Raw genomic sequence first — 26277 nt, 5'->3', positions numbered from 1 at the left:
CAGTGGACAGTGTGTGTATTGCAGTGGACAGTGTGTGTTCATACCCAGTAGTGAGTGCTGCAGACGACAGTCCAGGTCGACAGGCAGGATGTTCTTGTGGATGAGCTCTATAGGACCAGGTCTGTGGGAGATCTTATCATTGAGGTCATCAGCCAGCCTGGCCCTCTTCAGCTGCAGCTGCTTGGCCTGCAGAGACGGCTCTGCTGACGTCTCTGCGTGAAGAGAGAAGAGGAACAAAAACACACCGTATTAGGCCGGTTAGATAAATTCTCTAAAACGACATTGGAGGCAGCTCCAACGATCATGCTGTTTAATCAGATTCTTGATATGCCACACCTGTCAGGGGTATGGATTATCTTGGCAAAGGAGAAACGCTCACAAACAGGAATGTAAACAAATCTTCCATACGCACATCATTTTTTAGAAATAAGGTTTGTGTGTGTATGGAACATTTCTGGTATCTTTTATTTCAGCTCATGAAACATGGAACCAACACTTTACATGTTGCGTTTATATTTTTGTTCAGTGTAGATCAGCACAAACAGATGCGGTATATTTGGCTCACTGCCTCTAGAGAAGTAATGTGTGGGGGTGTAGTTCTGTGGTGATCTGCGAGGGGGCGCTGTGACTCACCCTGCAGTATGTGCATCCTGACCAGCTCTGAGCGCTCAGGACGACTCCTGATCTTCCTCTTCAGATAGTCCTCAGTCTGGAAGAGAGGAGAGGAGAGATGGATGAGAGGGGGGAGGGAGAGGGGGGAAAAGAGAAAGGGACAGGAGAGGGAGGGAGAAGGGAACAGTAGAGGGTAGGAGAAAGGGACAGGAGATGGAGAAAGAAGCGAGAGAGGGAGAAGATGCACTTCAACAAAGACTGCACTTGTTGAACTAAAAAGAGAAAAAACAGTGATGGAGAGACTACTAGACTTACCCTGGCTCTCTCCAGATTCCTCCGCTGCTCGTGGAAGGCAGCCGGACTCTTCAGTGCTGCGGTGAGGGAAAGAGAGAAAACAATTAAGGAGAGGGAACGACCGTGAATGAAAACCCCAACAAATGAGTACAGAGCAAAGCACTAGTGGAGACAGTGTGAGAGCTGATACTGAGGAACACATGCACAAAGCAGAACTCTCTATATGAAAAAGTCACTGGCGTTCTATCCACCAAACAGTAATAACAGAAAACAGAACAGTATGTTTTTGTCTTGACTAGTAAGTGACCTGTTTCAGCAGAACAGTGAAGGAGGAACAGCTTGCTATAGTATAAGAGAGGTGTACGCAGGGGAACCCATAGAATTATCAATAAAGATGTGAATTACAGCCAGGAGATTTAAGGAGGACGTGAAAGCTGAGAGAAAGTGATGGGTTGACTTTCTGAGAAAGATATCTACACTTATCACTCTCTTCAACTGTATGGGTCTTCAGCATGCCCCTGTGTGTCACATCATTCAGAAGTTGGAAAACACAAAGACGTGCGCACCAACACACACCAACTGGATTGTTGAAGAGGATGTTGGAGGGACACTGAAGATTTCATCATCACCTTTTGCCCAATGTGAAACCTTAAATCAGCTCAACTGTCAAACAGTGACGTGTGTGTGCATGTTTATTGAGGGACGCAATGCTGGCTTACGGAAGGTCAAATAAGAGGGTCGCAGACTGGCATGCCTAAATATTGGCCTTGGATTCCTGTGATGTAACTAATCAAATCAAGTCGACTTTTGCCTACAAATACATGCAAATGGAACATGGAGGATCCAGCCTTCTCTGTAATTCAGTCTGCTTTATAGCACCAACTGCAAATCCATGGTGTGAGCACATTACGGTCTATTAACTCTACAGAGCCTTGACGGTAAAGCAGTTCTGCTATAGCTTTGGGCCATTGTCATAAGAAGTCCCTTTTAAAAGGCTGGTTGGTAATGCCTCCTCCTCCACAAGAAGACAACCTGACCCTCAGTAATCTGGACTAATCTGGAATCAAGTCCTGTATGTCTGAGCCAGGCCACCATAGAGACACCTAGTTCTCCTGGCCCGTTGTTGTTGTGTATAAGACTGGGAGCACATGGGAGAGAGAGGCCCATTTTATGGCCAGGTTAGACACGTAAACAATTAACCACAGCTAAGGGCTGTTCTTAGGCACAACGCAACGCAATCAGTGCCTCTCTCCTGTAAGAAGTAGCCCATGCACTTCCTCCTACCAACAGCTGAACACTGAGTCTCCTCAGTCTCTTCAGCTGCTGAAGAGAACACATAACAGGAAGTGGACACAGAAGGGGAAGCTGGCTGGCCCACTTGATGATAACACCAACACCACAGAACATAACACAACACAAATTACAACAACACAATGCAAATTACAACAACAGAATAGGCCTGTCAGTCCAAGGGGACCAGAAACAGACACTGTACTGGTCAAGAATGCAGAGGGTGACATAGTATTATATTTGCTGGTCTAGACTCTAGAGATAAGAATAGAGAGTTTGGGCACTACTTACGTGGCATGATCCCTTGGCTGACCAGCTCCTCCCGGGTGCGTCTCTGCTGTAGTTTGAGCTGGAGGACTGCATGACAACAGAGAGAGAGGGAGAGAGGAGAGTCAGCAACTGCCAGCATGGAAACAACAACCACCTCTTCAAAACCAGAGTTTCAGTCCCAGACTGCCATCCTACACTGAACCGTCCATCCGCACGGCAGAGGGTATCCTTGTGTCAACAAACACTGGAGTAGACAGCTAGAGCAGGACTCAATGGACAGAACCCACTCACTCTCTCTTTCATTCTCTTTCGTTTCCTCCCTCACTCTGAAAAAAAGCTGTGGCAGAGGGCAAAGGGAGGGTGGAGTTTGGTGGCATTTATTACAAACTTCCTGTTTCTAAACTCTCGGTTGTTGATTGCGCAGTGTGCTTATAGAAACCCACACAGAATGTATGTGTGTGTGTGAGAGAGCGAAAGAGAGATAGAGGGGAAGATAAAGGGAGAGAGAGATTACACAGATCCACAAAGAATTTGAAAACAAACCCAATTGTGATAAACTCCCTTATGTACTGGGTGAAATACCACAGTGTGCCATCACAGCAGCAAGATTTGTGACCTGTTGCCACAAGAAAAGGGCAACCAGTGAAGAACAAACACCATTGTAAATACAACATATATTTATGTTTACTTATTTTCCCTTTTGTTCTTGAACTATTTGCACATCGTTACAACACTGTATATATACAAAGACATTCGAAATGTCTTTCTTCTTTTGGAATGTTTACTGTAATTTCTTCTGGTTTATTTCACTTTGTGTAAAGCCCCTTAAATTGAAAAATGGAATTGAGAGAGATAGAGGGGGGGGGCTAGAGAGAGCGAATGAGAGATAGGGGGAGATAAATAGAGAAAGAAAGAAAGAAAGAGAGAGAGCAAGAGAGAGATGGGGGGAGATAAGAGAGCGAAAGAGAGCACGAAAGTGTGAGATAGAGGATATATAAAGTGAAAGAGATAAATAGGGGGAGCTAGAGAGAGATAAAGAGATAGTGAAAGAGAGAGCCAAAGATATATTGGGGAGATAGATAGTGAAAGAGAGCAAGAGAGAGATAGATGGGGAGATAGAGAGAGGGGAGATAAGAGAGCACGATAAAGAGAGCGAAAGAGAGATATGGAGAAAGCAAAAGAGATAGTGTGAGAGAGAGATAGAGGAGGAGAGAGTGCAAAAGAGGGAGTGTGAGTGCGAAAGAGACATTGGGGAAGATAGAGTGAAAGAGAGAGAGAGTGCAAAAGAGGGGGAGATAAAGAGAGAGAAGGGAGATAAGAAAGTGAGATAAAGAGAGCAAAAGAGAGAGAGAGCAAGCGAAAGAGTGCAAAAGAGACAAATAGAGCAAAAGAGAGAGAGAGGTAAAGAGAAAGTGAAAGAGAGGGGGAGATAAAGAGAGGGGGTGATAGAGAGCGAGAGATAAAGACAGCGAGAGAGAGAGATAAAGAGTGCGAAAGAGATAGAGAGCAAGGAGAGATGGAAAGATAAAGTGAGCGAAACAGAGAGATAGAGGAGATAAAGAGAGGGGGAGAGAGGTGAGAGAGCGAGCGACCAAAAAAGAGCGATGAAGAGAGCAAAAGATAGTGTGAAAGAGAAATAGAGGAGGAGATGAGAGCGAAAGAGAGAGACAAAGGGAGAGCGAGAGATGCAGGCGGTAATTCTGTCAGCAGACTGTTTTACCACTGCCATACTATGCATTCCTCACAGCAGCCTGTATTATCAAGCCAAGCTATGGTATGCAATCCATCAATGTAAATAATGCAGAAAGAATTGTTGGTACTGCAAGTCTTGCAACAATTAAGGGAAGTAAGCAAGTCCTTGTCAGTCTTCCAGTCAGAACAACTGACCTGACCCCCAGTGGTGTAAAGTACTTTTAAATACTTTGAAGTACTAAATAAGTAGTTTTTTGGGGTATCTGTACTTTACTATTTATATTGTTTACAACTTGTTTGAAATGATTTATACTTTTGATAAATAAGTATTTTTAGTAAGTACATTTACTTTTGATACTTAAGTATATTTAAAACCAAATACTTTTAGATTTTTTACTCAAGTAGTATTTTACTAGGTAACTTTGAGTCATTTTATATTATGATATCTTTACTTTTACTCAAGTATGACAATTGGGTACTTTTTCCACCATTGCTGACCCCTAACCACCTAAACTACTTTGTGTTTGAGTGACACGAGATACACATCTCTTCAAAGGACTCAGGCTAAGTGAGTGTCCTGCTTCCCTGTCCCTTCAGTCCAGACCTAAATCTAAATACTCTTCCACACCTCTCCTTTCCATCCATGTCGTCATTCCTTCTGGACCAGATATCTGAAAGCAAGGGGTACGTAAGTTCCACCATGAGCATCCCTCTGGATCTGCTGTAGTCATGGATGAAGTAGGACGAGAAGACTATTTATTAGAATACAGGCCCCAGGCATCCACAGTTAGAGAGGAGAGAAGAGAGAGAAGATGAGAAAGTGAGAGAGAAAGATGAGAGAATGCAGAGTATAACCCATATTTATATTTATTTTCCCTTTTGTACTTTAACTATTTGCACATATGATATTTGAAATTTCTATTATTTTACAACTTCTGTGAGTGTAATGTTTAATGTTAATTTTTATTGTTTATTTTACTTTTGTTTATTATCTACTTCACTTGCTTTGGCAATGTTAACATATTTCCTATTCCAAAAAAGTCCTTAAAATGAACTGAGAAAGAGAATAAAGATAAGAGAATGCAGAGTGAGAGAGAAGAAAGATGAGAGAGAAGAGAGAGAGAGAGAATGCAGAGAGAGAGCAAACTAGAATTCTATTTGGCCCTAAACAGAGAGTACAGTGGCAGAATACCTGACCACTGTGACTGACCCGAATTTAAGGAAAGCTCTGACTATGTACAGACTCAGTGAGCATAGCCTTGCTACTGAGAATGGTCGCGTAGGCAGACCTGGCTCTCAAAATCAAATCAAATTTATTTGTATAGCCCTTCGTACATCAGCTGATATCTCAAAGTTCTGTACAGAAAGACAGGCTATGTGCATACTGCCAACAAATTGAGGTGGAAACTGAGCTGCACTTCCTAACCTCCTGCCAAATGTATGACCATATTAGAGACACATATTTCCCTCAGATTACACAGATCCACAAAGAATTCGAAACAAACCCAAGTTTGATCAACTCCCATATCTACTGGGTGAAATACCACAGTGTGCCATCACAGTGGCAATATTTGTGACCTGTTGCCACAAGAAAAGGGCAACCAGTTAAGAACAAACGCCATTGTAAATACAACCCATATTTATTTTCCCTTTTGTACTTTAACTATTTACGCATTGCTACAACACTCTATACAGACAAAATATGGAATTTGAAATGTCTATTATTTTGGAACTTCTGAGTGTAATGTTTACAGTAAATTTGTATTGTTCATTTCACTAATGTTTATTATCTATTTCACTTGCTTCGACAATGTTAACATATGTTTCCGACGCCATCAAAGCCCTTAAATTGAATTGAGATAGAGAAGAATGATGAGCGAGAGAGAATGCAGAGAGAGTGTGAGAGAGAAAAAGAGAGACAAAAGAACAGGGAGGAGGGCCAACAGTGTGCTCATGTGTCATTAGGTCTAATTAAATATGTCTGCCACTGTCACCAAAGGGCCTTCAGACCTGGCACAGCATAGCCCACACCTACTGTGCGTGCATGCGTGCGTGCGTGCGTACACACACACGGTTAAGACCGTTGGGCGAGTAACCAAAATGTCACTGGTTCAAATCCCCAAATCTGACATTCTGCCATTGAGCAAGGCAATTAAGCCCCAACAACAACTGTTCCCAGAACGTTGATGACGTTGAATAAGGCACCCTCCCACACCTCTCTGATTCAGAGGGGTTGGGTTCAATGCACAAGACACATTTCAGTCGAATGCATTCAGTTCTGCAACTGACTTGGTATACCTTCCCCTTTCCCACACACACATAGCTAGAAGTCTCCCTTATGAACTCACATGCGCACACACACTTGGCATGGCCGAACACTTAGCATGTCCATTGGAACAGATCTATTTGGAAAGCACAGTAATCATCCAATGACCTCACCATTTGGACATTAGCTTGATCATTACACACCACAACCAGGGAGTTATATGAGGAATGACCGAAGCCAATGACTTATTATGGTTCACGACACGGATCAATAAGAAAGGAGCAAGAAGGGGATGGATGAAGCTTGACAGAAGTCTGGTCACCATACAGAACCAAACCCAAAGCTTGTGCTAGACAAACTTTTGAATTATAACATCTTGGGGTAGCCTACATTCTTTTAGTCTTCTAACCCCTCCCACCCACCTTCTTTTAGTCTTCTAACCCCTCCCACCCACCTTCGTTTAGTCTTCTAACCCCTCCCACCCACCATCTTTTAGTCTTCTAAACCCTCCCACCCACCTTCTTTTAGTCTTCTAACCCCACCCACCAACCTTCTTTTAGTCGTCTAAACCCTCCCACCCACCTTCGTTTAGTCATCTAACCCCTCCCCCCACCTTATTTTAGTCTTCTAACCCCTCCCACCCATCTTCTTAAGTCTTCTAACCCCTCCCACCCACCTTTTAGTCGTCTAACCCCACCCACCCACCTTCTTTTAGTCGTCTAACCCCACCCACCCACCTTCTTTTAGTCGTCTAAACCCTCCCACCCACCTTCGTTTAGTCTTCTAACCCCACCCACCCACCTTCTTTAGTCTTCTAACCCCACCCACCCACCTTCTTTAGTCTTCTAACCCCACCCACCCACCTTCTTTAGTCTTCTAACCCCACCCACCCAACTTCTTTAGTCATCTAACCCCCCCCCACCTTCTTTTAGTCTTCTAGCCCCTCCCACCCACCTTCTTTAGTCTTCTAACCCCTCCCACCCACCTTCTTTTAGTCATCTAACCCCACCCACCCACCTTCTTTTAGTCGTCTAACCCCACCCACCCACCTTCTTTTAGTCATCTAACCCCACCCACCCATCTTCTTTTAGTCTTCTAACCCCACCCATCCACCTTCTTTAGTCTTCTAACCCCTCCCACCCACCTTTTAGTCGTCTAACCCCACCCACCCACCTTCTTTTAGTCGTCTAACCCCACCCACCCACCTTCTTTTAGTCGTCTAACCCCACCCACCTTTGTCATCTAACCCCACCCACCCACCTTCTTTAGTCTTCTAACCCCTCCCACCCACCTTTTAGTCGTCTAACCCCACCCACCCACCTTCTTTTAGTCGTCTAACCCCACCCACCCACCTTCTTTTAGTCGTCTAACCCCACCCACCCACCTTCTTTTAGTCGTCTAACCCCACCCACCTTCTTTTAGTCTTCCAACCCCTCCCACACACATTTTTGTTCGTCTTCTAACCCCTCCCACCCACCTTTTAGTCGTCTAACCCCACCCACCCACCTTCTTTTAGTCGTCTAACCCCACCCACCCACCTTCTTTTAGTCGTCTAACCCCACCCACCCACCTTCTTTTAGTCGTCTAACCCCACCCACCTTCTAGTCTTCCAACCCCTCCCACACACATTTTTTTCGTCTTCTAACCCCACCCACCTTTTTTTAGGCTGTGATAAGTTTGTCTCTCGTAGTCCATCCTCAAGTCTTGCTTGTCCAGCTCTTCCCCCATTGGAACATAGTCCAAGGGGGCGGGCTCAAAGGACAGGAAGTGGTTGGTGTCAAGCATTATTATTTAGACTTGCTATTAATTATCTTTGTAAACATTAATTTTCATAAAGTGATGTCGTCGTTCAAGTCTTGAATGGACGCTGATATAGCGGTGGCCACCGATATAGAGCTAAAGGCAGGCGGGTCTCTAAAGAGGTCTCGTCTGCAATCGACGAAATCAAGATCGTATTGACTTTCCTTTCACCTACATTGAGGCAGGGAGAAGACGTTAGTCTTATTCATTGCTTGTCCAGATAATCAACTTTTGACAAGCACAGTCAGAATTTAAGATAGAATTTTCAAGCTACTTTATCAAAAAAGGGGATGTGATTCGATTCAAGAAAGCTTGTCATCTTCTGTCTTCCAGGTCAGAACGTCTATTTTCTTCTGTCTCTCCATCCTTCCCTCATTTTCTCTCGTCGTGACAGTCAGCTAGAAACGATAGAGCTGCTCTACAAAGGTGTCCAATGAGACGGTGGAAATCGTCAGGGTAAAGCCAAATATGAAAAAGAGAGAGAACGAGGGATGAGAGAAAAAGGAAGGCAGCAGCAGAGGTGAGCCCAGAGAGAGACTGCTCTGCTTGCGGCACCTCAGTCACGACACGCGCGCGCACGTGGTGTTGTTAGTGATAGAGTTCTCCCGCGCAGCTGTTACCATTCATTCACAGTTACAATCTGAATCTATGCCCACAAACAGTACTGTACTAGTCAAAAGTTGACACACTGACTCAAGGGTATTTCTTTATTTTTATTATTTTCTACATTGTAGAATAATAGTGAAGACATCGAAAGAATGAAATAACTTTTTTTAAATAATCAAAAAATAATTTTACCAGGTAAGTTTACTGGGAACACATTCTCATTTACAGCAACAACCCAGGGAATAGTTACAGGGGAGATGAGGGGAATGAATGAGACAATTGTAAGCTGGGGATGATTAGGTTACTGTGATGGTATGATGGACAGATTAGAAATTTAGCCAGGACACCGGGGTTAGAACACCTACTTCGATAAGTGCCATGGGATCTTTAGGGACCACAGAGTCAGACAGCCATTTAGCGTCCCATCCGAAAGATGGCACCCTGCACAGGGCAATGTCCCCAAATCACTGCCCTGGGGCATTGGGATATTTATTTGACCAGAGGAAAGGGTGCATCCTAATGGCCCTCCAACACCACTTCCTGCAGCATCTTAGTCTCCCATCCAGGGACCGATCAGGACCAACCATGGTAAAAGTTAGTTTGTGGAATTGTTTCCTTCTTAATGCGTTTGAGCCAATCAGTTGTGATGTGACAAGGTACAGTTGAAATTGTAAGTTTACATACACCTTAGCCAAATACATTTAAACTCACTTTTTCACAATTCCTGACATTTAATCCTTGTAAAAATTCCCTGTGGATATATTCACATTCTTAAGGGTCAGTCAGGATCACCACTTTATTTTAAGAATGTGAAATTATTTATTTCAGCTTTTATTTAATTCATCACATTCCCAGTGGGTCAGAAGCACTGCCTTTAAAATGTTTAACTTGGGTCAAACGTTACAGGTAGCCTTCACAAGCTTCCCACAATAAGCTGGGTGAATTTTGGCCCATTCCTCCTGACAGAGCTGGTGTAACTGAGTCAGGTTTGTCGGCCTCCTTGCTCGCACACGCTTTTTCAAATCTGGACACAAATTTTCTATAGGATTGAGGTCAGGGCTTTGCGATGGCTTTGCAAGAAAGGGAGAGAGAGGGCGAGGAAGGGAGAGAGAGGGCGAGGAAGGGAGAGAGAGGGCGAGGGAGGGAGAGAGAGGGCGAGGAAGGGAGAGAGAGGGAGAGAGAGGGAGAGAGAGGGAGAGAGAGGGAGAGAGAGGGAGAGAGAGGGAGAGAGAGGGAGAGAGAGGGAGAGAGAGGGAGAGAGAGGGAGAGAGAGGGAGAGAGAGGGAGAGAGAGGGAGAGAGAGGGAGAGAGAGGGAGAGAGAGGGAGAGAGAGGGAGAGAGAGGGAGAGGAAGGGAGAGAGGGAGAGGAAAGGAGAGAGGAAGAGAGGGAGAGGAAGGGAGAGAGGGAGAGGGGGAGAGGAAGGGAGAGAGGGAGAGGAAGGGAGAGAGAGGGAGAGAAAGGGAGAGGAAGGGAGAGAGAGGGAGAGGAAGGGAGAGAGAGGGAGAGGAAGGGAGAGAGAGGGAGAGAGAGGAAGGGAGAGGAAAGGAGAGGAAGGGAGAGAGGGAGAGGAAGGGAGAGAGGGAGAGAGGGAGAGGAAGGGAGAGAGGGAGAGGAAGGGAGAGAGGGAGGTGAGGGAGGGAGAGGGAGGGAGAGAGAGGGTGAGGGAGGGAGGGAGAGAGAGGGCGAGGGAGGGAGGGAGAAGGCGAGGAAGGGAGAGAGTGAGGGAGGGAATGAGGTGAGGCTGAGTTCAGCTAGTTAGGTTTTGAGCAGTGAGAGAGAAAGAAAGACAAGGAGAGGAGAAAGAGAAAGGAAATAGAGAAAGGGGGTTCCTTTTCCAGGCGCTCTGCTTTGGTAATAGTTCTGTTATATAACAGACATCTGAGATCACTTCATTCTGCACCACATACGCCCCTAGCCTAATTCACAGAAAACAGATGCCATATCATTCCCCTTACAGTTACGTCCCAGCCCCTAAAACACCAGCAGGCATGCAGTCTGGAACATGGTTCCGGTTACTTGTGACGAAGAGAAAACAGATTGATTCATTTGGGAAGAAGAGGATGATTCATGTCATTCTGTCGTATAGGCTAACAATTGAAAAGAAACAGAGAGCAGCAAAGTCAAATTCATTTTGTTATGGTTATTTATCAAATTACAAGAGTTAAGGTCTCTTTAGTCATGTGTTTTTATGCCAGTGTTTTCCTCAATCATCTCTTCACCTCTGTCCTCTTCTCTTCTTCCTCACTGAGTTGGTGCAGCAAAGAAAGCAGACTCCATCCACACTGTGGTATATTGCTGTAGCATTAGATCCAAGGTATTTATTGTAGATATATTGGACTCTCACTAGTGGTACAGTATTAGAGTAACAAGTAATACAGTCACATCTGCTGGAGTGTGTCTATAGAAGAGCAGCCATCCCCATCTCTGATCAATATCGCTGCAGAACCACTATCACTTCTTGAAAGGCCAATCTGTGATTACTACTTCCATTTTTGATATATAGCCATTGATTCTTGTAGAATATAACTTATAAATGCTTCATAAGCTTAGTTCAACTGTCTAACCTGAGCAGAACCCAAAATATAAACATGTTTGCTTAACTCCCTAGGTAAACAATAATAATTGTAAACAAACACTGTATAGCCTCAAAACATGGTTAAAACGATAATTTTTGATATCACGGATGGTCAGTCCTTGCATCTATTGCTCTCTGTCTGTGAATTTGAAAGTGGTTACATTTCTCCAGCCCCATCTCTCAGCAGTGACACAGTGGTGGGGTGTTCACTTTGTTATTGTTTGAACTGCAGATTGCCCATTTAATACTCCTCTTGTTTGAGTCTTCACTTGTTGAGTCTTATATAACATTAGGATGGTAAAAGACGGTGGGCAGCCTCTAATTGGGAGCTCTGGGTAGAAGCTGCCTGTACGAACAGATCAGGGATCCGCTTACCTTTTCCTCAATCTGACCCATAACCATAAGATGCCTGTAGGAACAGATCAGGGATCAGTTTACCTTTTCCTCAATCTGGACATAACCATAAGATGCCTGTAGGAACAGATCAAGGATCAGCTTACCTTCCCTCAATCCGAAACTAAACCACTAGGGGCATAAAAAAGCAACATTAACCTCAGCCTATATCAGCGTGTCAGGGAAACTTAACCTTACTGCTATACAGCAGACCTAACCTCGGTCCCCAATGTGTTTTCAGTGTTACAACAAGTCAATTAGATCACAACGTGTGGCACAAGCAAAGATAGCATAAAACATAAAAGGGCTATATCCGGTTACATCTTCAGCACCAACCTGAAGTTATGTTTTTCAAATGAAGTGCACAAAGGCGTGTCAGTGAGTTTATATGGTGAGAGATTGTGCATGTTTGCAAACTATTACAGACTACAAAGGGAAGCACAGCCGCGAGCTGCCCAGTGACAGGAGCCTACCAGACGAGCTAAATCCCTTCTATGCTCGCTTCGAGGTAAGCAACACTGAGGCATGCATGAGAGCATCAGCTGTTCCGGACGACTGTGTGATCACGCTCTCCGTAGCCGACGTGAGTAAGACCTTTTAACAGGTCAACAAACACAAGGCTGCGGGGCCAGACGGATTACCAGGACGTGTGCTGCGGGAATGTGCTGACCAACTGGCAGGTGTCTTCACTGACATTTTCAACATGTCCCTGATTGAGTCTGTAATATATACATGTTTCAAGAAGACCACCATAGTCCTTGTGCACAAGAACACAAAGGCAACCTGCCTAAATGACTACAGACCTGTAAGCACTCACGTCCGTAGCCATGAAGTGCTTTGAAAGGCTGGTAATGGCTCACATCAACACCATTATCCCAGAAACTCTAGACCCACGCTAATTTGCATACCACCCAAACAGATCCACAGATGATGCAATTTCTACTGCACTCCACACTGCCCTTTGCCACCTGGACAAAAGGAACACTTATGTGAGAATGCCATTAATTGACTACAGCTCAGCGTTCAACACCATAGTACACTCAAAGCTCATCACTAAGCTAAGGACCCTGGGACTAAACACCTCCCTCTGCAACTGGATTGTGGACTTCCTGACGGGCCGCCCCCAGGTGGTGAGGGTAGGTAGCAACACATCTGCCCGCTCTGATCCTCAACACTGGAGCTCTACAGAGATGCGTGCTCAGTCCCCTCCTGTACTCCCTGTTCACCCACGACTGCATGTCCAGGCACAACTCCAACACCATCATTAAGTTTGCAGACGACACAACAGTGGTAGGCCTGATCACCGACAACGACGAGACAGCCTATAGGGAGGAGGTCAGAGATCTGGCCGGGTAGTGCCAGAATAACAACCATCCCTCAACGTAACCAAGACTAAGGAGATGATTGTGGACTACAGGAAAAGGAGGACCGAGCGCGCCCCCATTCTCATCGACGGGGTGGTGGAGCAGGTTGAGAGCTTCAAGTTCCTTGGTGTCCACATCAACAACAAACTAGAATGGTCGAAACACACCAAGACAGTCGTGTAGAGGGCACGTCAAAGCCTATTCCCACTCAGGAAACTAAAATGATTTGGCATGGGTCCTGAGATCCTCAAAAGGTTCTACAGCTGCAACATCGAGAGCATCCTGCCTGGTTGCATCACTGCCTGGTACGGCAATTGCTCGGCCTCTGACCGCCAGGCACTACAGAAGGTAGTGCGTACGGACCAGTACATCACTGGGGCTAAGCTGCCTGTCATTCAGGACCTCTACACCAGGCGGTGTCAGAGGAAGGCCCTAAAAATTGTCAAAGACCCCAGCCACCCCAGTCATAGACTGTTCTCTCTTCTACTGCATGGCAAGCGGTACTGGAGTGCCAAGTCTAGGACAAAAAGGCTTCTCAACAGTTTTTACCCCTAAGCCATAAGACCCCTGAACAGGCAATCAAATGGCTACCCAGACAATTTGCATTGTGTGCTACCCCCCAACCACTCTTCTTATGCTGCTGCTACTCTCGGTTTATCATATATGCATAGTCACTTTAACTATAGATTCATGTACATGCTACCTCAATTGGGCCGACCAACCAGTGCTCCCGCACATTGGCTAACCGGGCTATCTGCATTGTATCCCGCCACCCACCACCCCCTCTTTTACGCTACTGATACGCTCTGTTCATCATATACAGTGGGGCAAAAAAGTATTTAGTCAGCCACCAATTCCAGCTCTCACAGACCTTATGTCATGCAATAAAATGCAAATGAATGACTTAAAAATCATACAATGTGATTTTCTGGATTTTTGTTTTAGATTCCGTCTCTCACAGTTCAAGTGTATCTGTGATAAAAATGACAGACCTCTACATGCTTTGTAAGTAGGAAAACCTGCAGAATCGGCAGTGTATCAAATACTTGTTCTTCCCACTGTATATAAACTTGTAGACAAATACATAAAAAATCAACAATAACAATCAACAATAAACATTAAATTACAAAACAGTTTGACAACAGAGACAGAAGAGAAAAGAGAGTGAGAGAAGAGAGCGAGATAAGGTGTGTGTGTGTGTGTGTGTGTAAGTCCGTATGTGTAAGCGAGCATGTAATTGAGTACGTGTTTGTTCAGATATATTTACAGTTCCCATACTTTCTTTTTTTCGTAACCTGAAGTCCCTGTAGAATTTAGTACAGTCAGTGTTATGGAGCTGTCTCGGAATAGCTGTCCATCTATATAGAGTTTGTCCACAATGAGAAAGGCACGCTTACCCTTCTCCCTTTCCTGCCTTTGTACCGGATACAGTCTCATACGACATTCATTTCTCTCCCTTGGAAATTGGTCAATGGGACCATAAGTCGTCCCTTGTAGCTCCCTTCCCCTGCTTTTGAACAGCTCCTTTTGTTGGTAGTGTTCAAATTTTGCGATGATCGGTCAGGGACCCTTGCTCTTGTCGCTCCAAGTCTGTGTACTCGGTGAAAAGCCACCTCGTTTAGTCTCTATAGGAAGTTTCAAGGCGGATTGCATGAATTCCCTGATCGCGCCCTCTGGATTATTGGATGCGTCCTCAGGAATCCCAGAAAAAATATATTTTCACGCATGCCACAACTTTGTATGTCTAGTAGCGACTCCATCATCACCCTGTTTTCCCTGAGTAGACAATCCATGCTGGAATCTTGGCTGTGAGTGCCATATTTTCTCCTTGGAGCGTGAGAATTTCACTCTGGCTAAACTCCAAACTCCCCCTCAGCCCTGCTACCTCCTCACACAATTTTTCCAGTGTTGCATGGATTCCAGTCAGAGCACTAGCCTCTACTTCAACGGTAAGTAAATCACCCGTGTCTGTAGATGAATCTGTTTTTCTTTTTTTGTCGGGTTAAAGTTATTTTGTGAGGTGGTCGGATCTTTCCATGATGGAGTATGTTGTTCCTCCATAGCGTAAAGCTGTTGGTACTCTGCGATTTCCCTCAGGATCTCCTTAAGTATCCAGGTTGGCTCTTTACTGCAAGCAGTTGTTTTACGAAAAGATAACAATGAGCCACGACGAGGACAGGTGTCTGTAGTACAGCCAGCTTGCACTCGCGGAATCCCTGCAAAAAAAAAATGGAACACAAGCTTGCAGTCCCAGCCGTAAAGGATAAGCGTGTCGTGGAATCCTTAGCAACAAATCTTTAGTTCGAATTAAAATCGATTTAATTTAAATGTTTTAATATAAACAACAAATTGAGTGTAGACAGTTCAATGTTCTGTTGCACGCTCTGATGACGTATATCAGTGTGCCAAGCTTGTAGCGTCTTACCCCCCCAAAGAAATTAACTTTATGTCCTGAATAATAAGCATTATGTTTGGGGCAAATCCAACATAACACGGAGTACCACTCTTTATATTTTCAAGCATGGTGATGGCTGCATCATGTTATGGGTATGCTTGTCAATGGCAAGGACTAGGGAGTATTTTAAGGATACAAATAAACGGAATAGAGCTAAGTACAGGTAAAATCCTAAAGGAAACCCTGGTTCAGTCTGCTTTCCGACAGACACTGGGAGACAGATTCACCTTTCAGCAGGACAACAACCTAAAACAAAATCAACACTGGAATTGTTTACCAAGAAGACATTGCATGTTCCTGAGTGGCCTAGTTACAGTTTTGACTTAAATCTGCTTGAAAATCTATGGATGACAGAAACAGTGGTGTGTCTCACCTGCATTAGCTAAGCAGAAACCCCTCTAGGACCTCTTTCCTCAACCCTTTCCTGCTCTCCTCTCTTTGTTTCATCCCTTCTCTCCTCTCCTCCTCCTATCCCTGCCAGGCTGCTGGCACTCTTCCCTCCAAATTACATAAACTCAATCACACAGCTCCTCCACAGCCTACCACTGCTATAAATCTTCACAGCCTCCAGGCTGCCGCCGATCACACAGTTCCCACACGGAGAGCAATGTGAGAGGGGGACAGAATGTGGGAGAGGGACATCTCTAGGGTACTTTCCAAGTTTCCATACAACGTGTGTTTTTGTGTACATTTATGTAATTATGTAGCCTGAAGCCTACAAATAATAACGTCCCTTTTCACATGGATGACATTAATGGAATGCCCTAACCGCAGGTGGGCTCTAAGAATTGATATCCCCAAATAAATGTTGTTCCTCTAACCATGAAAAACCCCTAGGCTTGCACTGCACAGGGAGAAGAAGTGTTAAACGGACAGAATATTTTCTGAAAGAACCCGATGACTATTCCCCCCATTCTCTCCAAGCTCTAGAAGTTTAGACCCCTGAGCCACACCTTTAGTCATGCGTTAACATACCCCACCTTGCTCTATTGCCAGGTGTGACAGACAAGAGAAGACTGACGACCTGCCCTGCCAGACTGTCCAGACAGTCCCAGTCAATCACACCCTAAACAACCCTGGAGTTAGCATGCTTAACATGACAAACCCTGAGCTGGGCTGGGCTCCACAACACCAAGGAGCCAGCCAGTCAAACAACCTCTCTGGGGGTTGCAGGTCTAGCTCATCTGTGCTCTGCAGTCCCAACCCAAATTTCACAACAGTCAGAAAAGCTGGGACATGGATCAGTTTCCCAGATCTATCCTGCGGGAGAGGACAGTCATAGCCAGGCCAACTGCTTTCAATGAAGTGCTGTTGTCTCAGAGAACAGTCAAATCCATCATCCCCACTGACTTGCCCATCCACATGTCCATCCATCCCAGCCCAGCTCAACCCACCCCAGCCCCCCTCTTAGCGGGGAAGCCCCTCCAGGGCACCCCAGCTCCGGGCTCCCCTGCCACATCTGGGCTTCTTTTACAGCGTGATCTTTCTTCTTTCAATCAGGTAGGATAGTTGTCAGGTTACTTTACCACAGAAAACACCAGAGCATACAGGCACACATGCCAGAATTGCATTCATTCATTCATTCATTCATTTACCTCGTCATGTGATGGAAATCTAATGGAAATACATGTTCTCATTTTATATTTGCGTCAAATGATGGTGTAAAACCAAAATAATGCTGTCTGGCTACGGCAGTGTGATTACAGTTATTTTCCTCTGTTCAATTGGCCTACAGAGCGGCTGTGAAGCTGTGACAGAGGAATAAATACTTCACACAATGGAGGGCCTGGCCATTAACATATAACACTCCGTTAAAGTTAAACTGCCGCTATGACACGCGCATACACACACACACACACACAGTGACAACACCCACAACAAAAAGCTGATATAAACAAATACTCAGCAAAGAGAGAGATCTTTACCTGACTGTATAGCCATGTCCCTCTTCACTAGAAGGATTAAGTACAACCTCCCTTAAATTCTAGCGATCCATACTCCAAAGAGAACATCAGGAAAGAGAGGCTACCGGCAGAACAAGAAAGTTTGAAGCCGCCCTTCTCTGTAGCAGGATTTCTACACAAGATCCACAAACACAGCGTCTTCTAAACACTGGCTGCACCCAACCCTAGCCTGCTGTGCCTGTCTGTGAGTGTGTGGACACCCTGACAGAAAGGGTGTGTGTAGGACTGTGTGTGAGGCAGTGAGATTTTCTATCTTATTGCTCCTTGGATTCAATCCAAGTCCAGCCCTGAGTTCTTAACCTCTCTGGGGCGACTCCTACTTTTTTTTCTTTAAAAAGGCAGGCTTGCAGGCAGAATGTGACTCACTGCTCTTGTTGCTCAGGCAGAAAACAAGGGAAAACACTGGTGCTTGCCGATCTGATCTTCATCACAGGTCCCCTTTCGGCCTCTCAAACATTAACACTTCTCCCCTCCAGTCTCTAGCGGTTTTCCTATCTCCCTCTCTTTCCTTCCCTCTACAGAGTTATGCAATTCTGCATATTTTGATTGACTCCTTTTCATTCCCCACTCCTCCTCCTCCTAGCCGCCTCCTCTTTCAAACCCCCTACGCCTCTAAGTTCTAGATTATCTCAAAAGGCATTATTATACCCTGATTCTCCCACTCTCTCCATTAGGGCTGACCCCATTTAGTCAACTGGTCGTCAGGCTATTGGTCGACCGAGTTTTCTTTAGATGAGCAGTCACATTTTTATGGTGCACAAGACACCTGTCTGATTCGCGCCTATTAGCAAAAAACAAAACAAAAATTCCCACCTTTATTTAGCCAGGTAGGCTAGTTGAGAACAAGTTCTCATTTACAACTGCGCCCTGGCCAAGATAAAGCACAGCAGTTCGACACATACACATGGAATAAAAACACAGTCAATAATACAGTAGAAAAAATAAAAATCTATATACAGTGAGTGCAAATGAGTTTAGATAAGGGAGGTAAGGCAATAAATAGGCCATGGTGGCAAAGTAATTACAATATAGCAATTAGACACTGGAATGGTAGATGTGTAGAAGATGAATGTGCAAGTAGAGATACTGGGGTGCAAAGGAGCAAGATAAATAATGGGCTATGTACAGGTGCAGTGCTCTGTGAGCTGCTCTGACAGCTGATGCTTAAAGCTAGTGAGGGAGATATGAGTCTCCAGCTTCAGTGATTTTTGTAATTTGTTCCAGTCATTGGCAGCAGAGAAGTGGAAGGAAAGGCAGCCAAGTAGGAATTGGCTTTGGGGGTGACCAGTGAGATATACCTGCTGGAGCGTGTGCTACTGGTGGGTGCTGCTATGGTGACCAGTCGGCTGAGCTAAGGCGGGGCTTTACCTAGCAGAGACTTGTAGATGACCTGGAGCCACTGGGTTTGGTGACGAGTATGAAGCGATGGCCAGCCAACGAGAGCGTACAGGTTGCAGTGGTGGGTAATATATGGGGCTTTGGTGACAAAACAGATGGCACTGTGATAGACTGCATCCAATTTGTTGAGTAGAGTGTTGGAGGCTATTTTATAGATGACATCGCCGAAGTCGAGGATCGGTAGGATGGTCAGTTTTACTAGGGTATGTTTGGCAGCATGATTGAAGGAGGCTTTGTTGCGAAATAGGAAGCAAATTCTAGATTTAATTTTGGATTGGAGATGCTTAATGTGAGTCTGGAAGGAGAGTTTACAGTCTAACCAGACACCTAGGTATTTGTAGTTGTTCACATACTCTAAGTCAGAACCGTCCAGAGTAGTCATGCTGGACGAGCGGGCAGGTGCAGGGAGGCAACAATGCGGTGGAGGCAGCAGCAGCAGAGACGAGGAAACAGCCCTTGCCTTAGCTTAATTGCCTAAGAAAATAAGGAAACCCCAACTTACTGTTAAAATGTGCCTGGCTTTAAAAATCAGCGATATACAGTGCATTCGGAAACTATTCAGACCCATTCCCATTTTCCACATTTTATTACGTTACAAACTTGTTCTAAAATGGATTAAAAACAATTTCCTCAATCTACACACAATACAAAATAATGACAAAGTTAAAACAGGTTTTTAGACATTTTAGCAAATTTATAAAACAGAAATACAGTGCATTCGGAAAGTATTCATACCCCTGGACTTTTTCCACATTTTGTTAGGTTACAGACTTATTCTAAAATTGATTAAATAAATAAAAATCCTCAATCTACACACAATAACCCATAATGACAAAGCAAAAACAGGTTTTTAGAAATGTTAGCAAATGTATAAAAACAAAAAAAATTTAACGCATTTTATATAATTATTCAGACCCTTTGCTATGAGACTCGAAATTGATCCGTGAGATGTTTTTACAACTTGATTGGAGTCCACCTGCGGTAAAGTCAATTGATTGACATGGTTTGGAAAGGCACACACCTGTCTATCTATATAAGGTCCCACAGTTGACAGTGCATGTCAGACCAAAAACCAAGCCATGAGGTCGAAGGAATTGTCCATAGAGCTCCGAGACAGGATTGTGTCCAGGCACAGATCTGGGGAAGGGTACCAAAAAATGTCTGCAGCATTGAAGGTCCCCAAGAACACAGTGACCTCCATAATTCTTAAATGGAAGACGTTTGGAACCACCAAGACTAGAGCTGGCCGCCCGGCCAAACTGAGCAATCAGGGGAGAAGGGCCTTGGTCAGGGAGGTGACCAAGAACCCAATGGTCATTTTCACAGAGCTCTAGAGTTCCTCTGTGGAGATGGGAGAACCTTCCATGAGGCCAACCATCTCTGCAGCACTCCACCAAATCAGGCCTTTATGGTAGAGTGGCCAGACGGAAGCCACTCCTCAGTAAAAAGGCACATGTCAGCCAGGTTGGAGTTTGCCAAAAGGCACCTAAAGGACTCTCAGACCCTTAAAAACAAGATTCTCTGGTCTGATGAAACCAAGATTTAACTCCATGGCCTGAATCCCAAGCGTCACATCTGGAGGAAACCTGGCACCATCCCTACGGTGAAGCATGTTGGTGGCAGCATGTTTTTCAGCAGCAGGAACTGGGAGACTAGTCAGGATCGAGGCAAAGGTGAACAGAGCAATGTACAAAGAGATCCTTGATGAAACCCTGCTCCAGAGTGCTCAGGACCTCAGACTGGGGTGAAGGTTCACCTTCCAACAGAACATCAACCCTAAGCACACAGCCAAAACAACGCAGCAGTGGCTTCAGGACAAGTCTCTGAATATCCTTGAGTGGCCCTGCCAGAGCCCGAACTTGAACCCGATCGAACATCTCTGTAGACCTGAAAATAGCTGTCCAGCTCCCCGTCCAACCTGACAGAGCTTGAGAGAATCTACAGAGAAGAATGGGAGAAACTTGACACAAATACAGGTGTGTCAAGCTCGTAGCGTCATACCCAAGAAGACTCGAGGCTGTAATCGCTGCCAAAGGTGCTTCAACAAAGTACTAAGGGTCTGAATACTTATGTAAATGTGATGTCTTTTTTTATATATACATTTATAGATTTGTAAAAATGCATTAAAAAAAACTTTTTGCTTTGTGTGTAGAATGATGATGGAAAAAATTATTTAATCAATTTTAGAATAAGGCTGTAATGTAACAAAATGTGGAACAAATCAAGGGGTCTGAATACTTTGAATACACTGTATATATACAGAAATAAGTCAGAGCGTGCTTCTGTTTTCTGTTCGAGTGTTTGTTTAATGGCCTACTGATTCCGTGAGCAGCAAGCCTCATGCAACGGCAAAATATTGGCTAAAGCAATTTCAGATTCAGCTGTAATAAAGGAGTTAGCATTTTTGGGGTTAGAACAGACTGGTTTTACTTATTTGGTGTTGTTTACACTGTTCCAAACAAGCAGATAAATAATATTGTAATCTAACAGCACCCGTTTGTCACACATAATATGCACGCATGTCTCGCTCCTATGCCCTTCTCCTTCTGATTATTACAATTATTATTATGATCATCATTATAAAAATAAGTAATGTCATTATCATTAGTAGGCTTTGTATAAGTAGCCTTGTATAACCACCATCGAGCTGTAGACCTAAGCGTGTGTCCTATTCAGTCTTAACACCGTAACTTCAAATATATAAGCTTTTGTATCAATCATTCATTCTTTCATGCCATCACACAGCATGAGACATTCAAGCTCTGAAATGCAATCAAGCATTTTAGTTCAAATTAAATAACAAAGGGAACTTTTAAAATGTGTCTAAACAATAAATAAACTGCAACTCACAAATGCATGCAACTGTTTTTAGTCTGCTGTAATAAAGGCATATATACAGTGCCTTGCAAAAGTATTCGGCCCCCTTGAACTTTGCGACCTTTTTCCACATTTCAGGCTTCAAACATAAAGATATAAAACTGTATTTTTTTGTGAAGAATCAACAACAAGTGGGACACAATCATGAAGTGGAACGACATTTATTGGATATTTCAAACTTTTTTAACAAATCAAAAACTGAAAAATTGGATGTGCAAAATGATTCAGCCCCTTTACTTTCAGTGCAGCAAACTCTCTCCAGAAGTTCAGTGAGGATCTCTGAAAGATCCAATGTTGACCTAAATGACTAATGAGGATAAATACAATCCACCTGTGTGTAATCAAGTCTCCGTATAAATGCACCTGCACTGTGATAGTCTCAGAGGTCCGTTAAAAGCGCAGAGAGCATCATGAAGAACAAGGAACACACCAGGCAGGTCCGAGATACTGTTGTGAATAAGTTTAAAGCCGGATTTGGATACAAAAAGATTTCCCAAGCTTTAAACATCCCAAGGAGCACTGTGCAAGCGATAATATTGAAATGGAAGGAGTATCAGACCACTGCAAATCTACCAAGACCTGGCCGTCCCTCTAAACTTTCAGCTCATACAAGGAGAAGACTGATCAGAGATGCAGCCAAGAGGCCCATGATCACTCTGGATGAACTGCAAAGATCTACAGCTGAGGTGGGAGACTCCGTCCATAGGACAACAATCAGTCATATATTGCACAAATCTGGCCTTTATGGAAGAGTGGCAAGAAGAAAGCCATTTCTTAAAGATATCCATAAAAAGTGTTGTTTAAAGTTTGCCACAAGCCACCTGGGAGACACACCAAACATGTGGAAGAAGGTGCTCTGGTCAGATGAAACCAAAATTGAACTTTTTGGCAACAATGCAAAACGTTATGTTTGGCGTAAAAGCAACACAGCTGAACACACCATCCCCACTGTCAAACATGGTGGTGGCAGCATCATGGTTTGGGCCTGCTTTTCTTCAGCAGGGACAGGGAAGATGGTTAAAATTGATGGGAAGATGGATGGAGCCAAATGCAGGACCATTCTGGAAGAAAATCTGATGGAGTCTGCAAAAGACCTGAGACTGGGACGGAGATTTGTCTTCCAACAAGACAATGATCCAAAACATAAAGCAAAATCTACAATGGAATGGTTCAAAAATAAACATATCCAGGTGTTAGAATGGCCAAGTCAAAGTCCAGACCTGAATCCAATCGAGAATCTGTGGAAAGAACTTAAAACTGCTGTTCACAAATGCTCTCCATCCAACCTCACTGAGCTCGAGCTGTTTTGCAAGGAGGAATGGGAAGAAATGTCAGTCTCTCGATGTGCAAAACTGATAGAGACATACCCCAAGCGACTTACAGCTGTAATCGCAGCAAAAGGTGGCGCTACAAAGTATTAACTTAAGGGGGCTGAATAATTTTGCACGCCCAATTTTTCAGTTTTTGATTTGTTAAAAAAGTTTGAAATATCCAATAAATGTCGTTCCACTTCATGATTGTGTCCCACTTGTTGTTGATTCTTCACAAAAAAATACAGTTTTATATCTTTATGTTTGAAGCCTGAAATGTGGCAAAAGGTTGCAAAGTTCAAGGGGGCCGAATACTTTCGCAAGGCACTGTATATATAAGCATCGCATACATGTGACAATAGGGCCTGACCTATAGCCTATCATAATCACATCAATAAATTGGTTATGTACAAACTCCGAACATAGTAACATGTGACAGCAAAACGAATGCGGAGGACGTGAAAAAGAAACTCGAAATGGGCGAATGTTTACTGGTTGCTCAGGAGGGAAAGGGTTGCGTGAGTATTGTGTGTGCCAAACAGTTGCTGTAGATTACAATATTATAATTTTTTTGGACTATTTTGAACAGTGTAGTCTGTTCTAACAATTTCATATAGATATATAGATATATAGATGCCTACTGGAGAACTTATTTGTATTGCTTTTAATCTTTTTAAATTAATATCTTATTAACACTTTGTTCTAGCTAGCTATTTGTGTAGGTAGCTATCAAGTAAACCCAATGATATATATATATATATATATATATATATATATATATATATATATATATAAGTAAGAAACTAAATGGCTGAAATGATGTTGCTACTTCAGCATGGACAGCGCAATAAACCATTGCTGAGCTGTGGTGCCTTTTCGCTGCAGTAGGGAGGAAAGTGAGACAACGTTCGCCAGTCCCACGGGCACTAGCTGTCATTTATTTTTTTTAAACATAGGGTGACCATCGGGCTTTTCCGTCATTTGTGTGTCTTAATTATTTCATCAAATGATGTGCTTAAAGCATCAAACAAGCTCAATGCATATGTAGTTGATTTTATTCAAATATATTCTGTCTATATATGGAAAAATAAGGTTAGACATTTAGACCAATCAAACAACGGACCAGCCCTACTCTCCATTATTACACCCTGTTCTCCCTACTCTCTGTTATTACACTACTCTCCATTACTACACCCTGTTCTCCCTACTCTCTGTTATTACACCGTTCTCCCCTACTCTCCATTACTACACCATGTTCTCCCTACTCTCTGTTATTACACCGTTCTCCCCTACTCTCCATTACTACACCCTGTTCTCCCTACTCCCTGTTATTACACCGTTCTCCCCTACTCTCCATTATTACACCCCGTTCTCCCTACTCTCTGTTATTACACCGTTCTCCCCTACTCTCCATTACTACACCCTGTTCTCCCTACTCTCTGTTATTACACCGTTCTCCCCTACTCTCCATTATTACACCCTGTTCTCCCTACTCTCTGTTATTACACTACTCTCCATTACTACACCCTGTTCTCCCTACTCCCTGTTATTACACCGTTCTCCCCTACTCTCCATTATTACACCCTGTTCTCCCTACTCCCTGTTATTACACCGTTCTCCCCTACTCTCCATTATTACACCCCATTCTCCCACTCTCTCCACCAAGTTCTAGTACATTAGAAATAGGGATGCAAATGTTGGTACATTTTGCTGCCAACTGACCCTCCTTAACCGGTCAACAAACAGTTACATTTTCTCCTAATAGTAAAATGTGACCAACAGAAAGAAATATCTGTATATAACGACGAGATGCTTATGTTTCCGCCCTAACAATGGGAGGGAAGACAGTTTACGCCCAAAATAAGCCCATAGAAACCTATTGGGATTATTTTGGAGATATTTGCCTCTTCCACTGCATGCATACTAAGACAGGACATTTTTCATTAAGAGCTTAAAAGAAACATGCAACAATAGCAAGCATATCGTCTTACAGTGACAAGGCTGAAGCAGAGTGAGCAACACCTGTAATAAAGCCATTAATAAAGTATTTTTCAAACGTGCCAAAACGCAATTCACGGAAAAACACTGTTCTAAACAAAGCACCTAACGCGAGCAGAAAACAAGCGATCACCTTTCTCCTTCAGGGCCATACTATCAAAAATAAAAGTGTTAGAGTAAAGCAACATTTGCGCTTTTCTTTCAGTCTTTCCTGCTTTGCTTCTCTGACATCTAGGCCCACACACAGTGTGCCAAGAGCTAAGCCCACGCAAAAGGTAAATATTTACAACAATAAATCTTCCTCAGCCCTCCTCTCCTCTATAAAGCAAAGTACTACGTTTTTGATTTAAACAGGGAGTCACATTGAGATTAAAAATCTATTTTACAAGAGAGCCCTGTATACTTTACAATAAAAACGGAATAATAAAACACACATACAGTACCAGTAAAAAGAGTGTGCAAAGCTGTCATCAAGGCAAAGGGTGGCTACTTTGAAGAATCTCAAATATAAAATATATTTAACAGTTTTTTGGTTACTACATGATTCCATATTGTTATTTCATTTTGTGTTGATGTCTTCTCTATTATTCTACAATGTAGATCATAAAATAAAGAAAACCCCTTGAATAGTAGGTGTCTCCAAACGTTTCACTGGTACTGTATATGTGTATAGAACAATGTAATTCAGCACACAATAACAATAGCAATCACATTAAACTACATAGAGGTCCTCAATCAATCATTTAAACTGCCTGAGTGGCACCAGCACATGTAACTGCAGTGAACTCTGTTCCACAAATTGGGGGCAAAAAAACAAAATGAAGATATTCCCAGATCTGTGGAGACTGAAGGGATGTCTAGTAGAGGAATGGCCGATTAATTAGGGCCGTTTCAAGTTTTCATAACAAATCGGAAATAGGGAATTTTGGAAGCCGATTTTGCAGATATATTTTTTTTACACCTTTTTAAAATCTTTATTTAACTAGTCAGTTAAGAACACATTCTTATTTTCAATGACTGCCTAGGAACGGTGGGTTAACTGCCTTGTTCAGGGGCAGAATGACAGATTTTTACCTTGTCAGCTCGGGGGATCCAATCTTGCAACCTTACAG

The 26277-nt window shown here is 43.6% G+C and overlaps 1 protein-coding gene across 26 annotated transcripts in view; it reads right to left on the bottom strand.

Moving 5' to 3' along the window:
• The window catches only part of LOC110502853 (myocardin-related transcription factor A), a 61362-nt gene that overhangs the window by 10959 nt on the left and 24126 nt on the right, over positions 1–26277 (bottom strand). For 17 of the 26 annotated variants that reach the window (XR_016491107.1, XR_016491109.1, XR_016491111.1 and 14 more), the window contains exons 4-7: positions 2488–2553; positions 928–983; positions 634–709; positions 45–212 (exon numbers count right to left, since the gene is read on the bottom strand). Coding sequence is in view for 20 of the 26 variants with exons in the window: in XM_036960579.2 (XP_036816474.1) it covers positions 45–212; positions 634–709; positions 928–983; positions 2488–2553 (366 nt within the window). In the remaining 6 variants the exon portion in view is untranslated. Of the gene's footprint in view, positions 1–44; positions 213–633; positions 710–927; positions 984–2487; positions 2889–14560; positions 15380–17543; positions 17844–26277 lie in introns of those variants that run through there. The other 9 variants (XM_090217419.1, XM_090217423.1, XM_036960580.2 and 6 more) reach the window with 6 other exon arrangements.

This window comes from Oncorhynchus mykiss, chromosome 23, assembly GCF_057628025.1.
Source record: "Oncorhynchus mykiss isolate SJ-2025 chromosome 23, ASM5762802v1, whole genome shotgun sequence".
NCBI lineage: Eukaryota > Metazoa > Chordata > Actinopteri > Salmoniformes > Salmonidae > Oncorhynchus > Oncorhynchus mykiss.
Note: the sequence above shows the minus strand (reverse complement) of the source record. Positions and strands in the feature narration are given on the sequence as shown.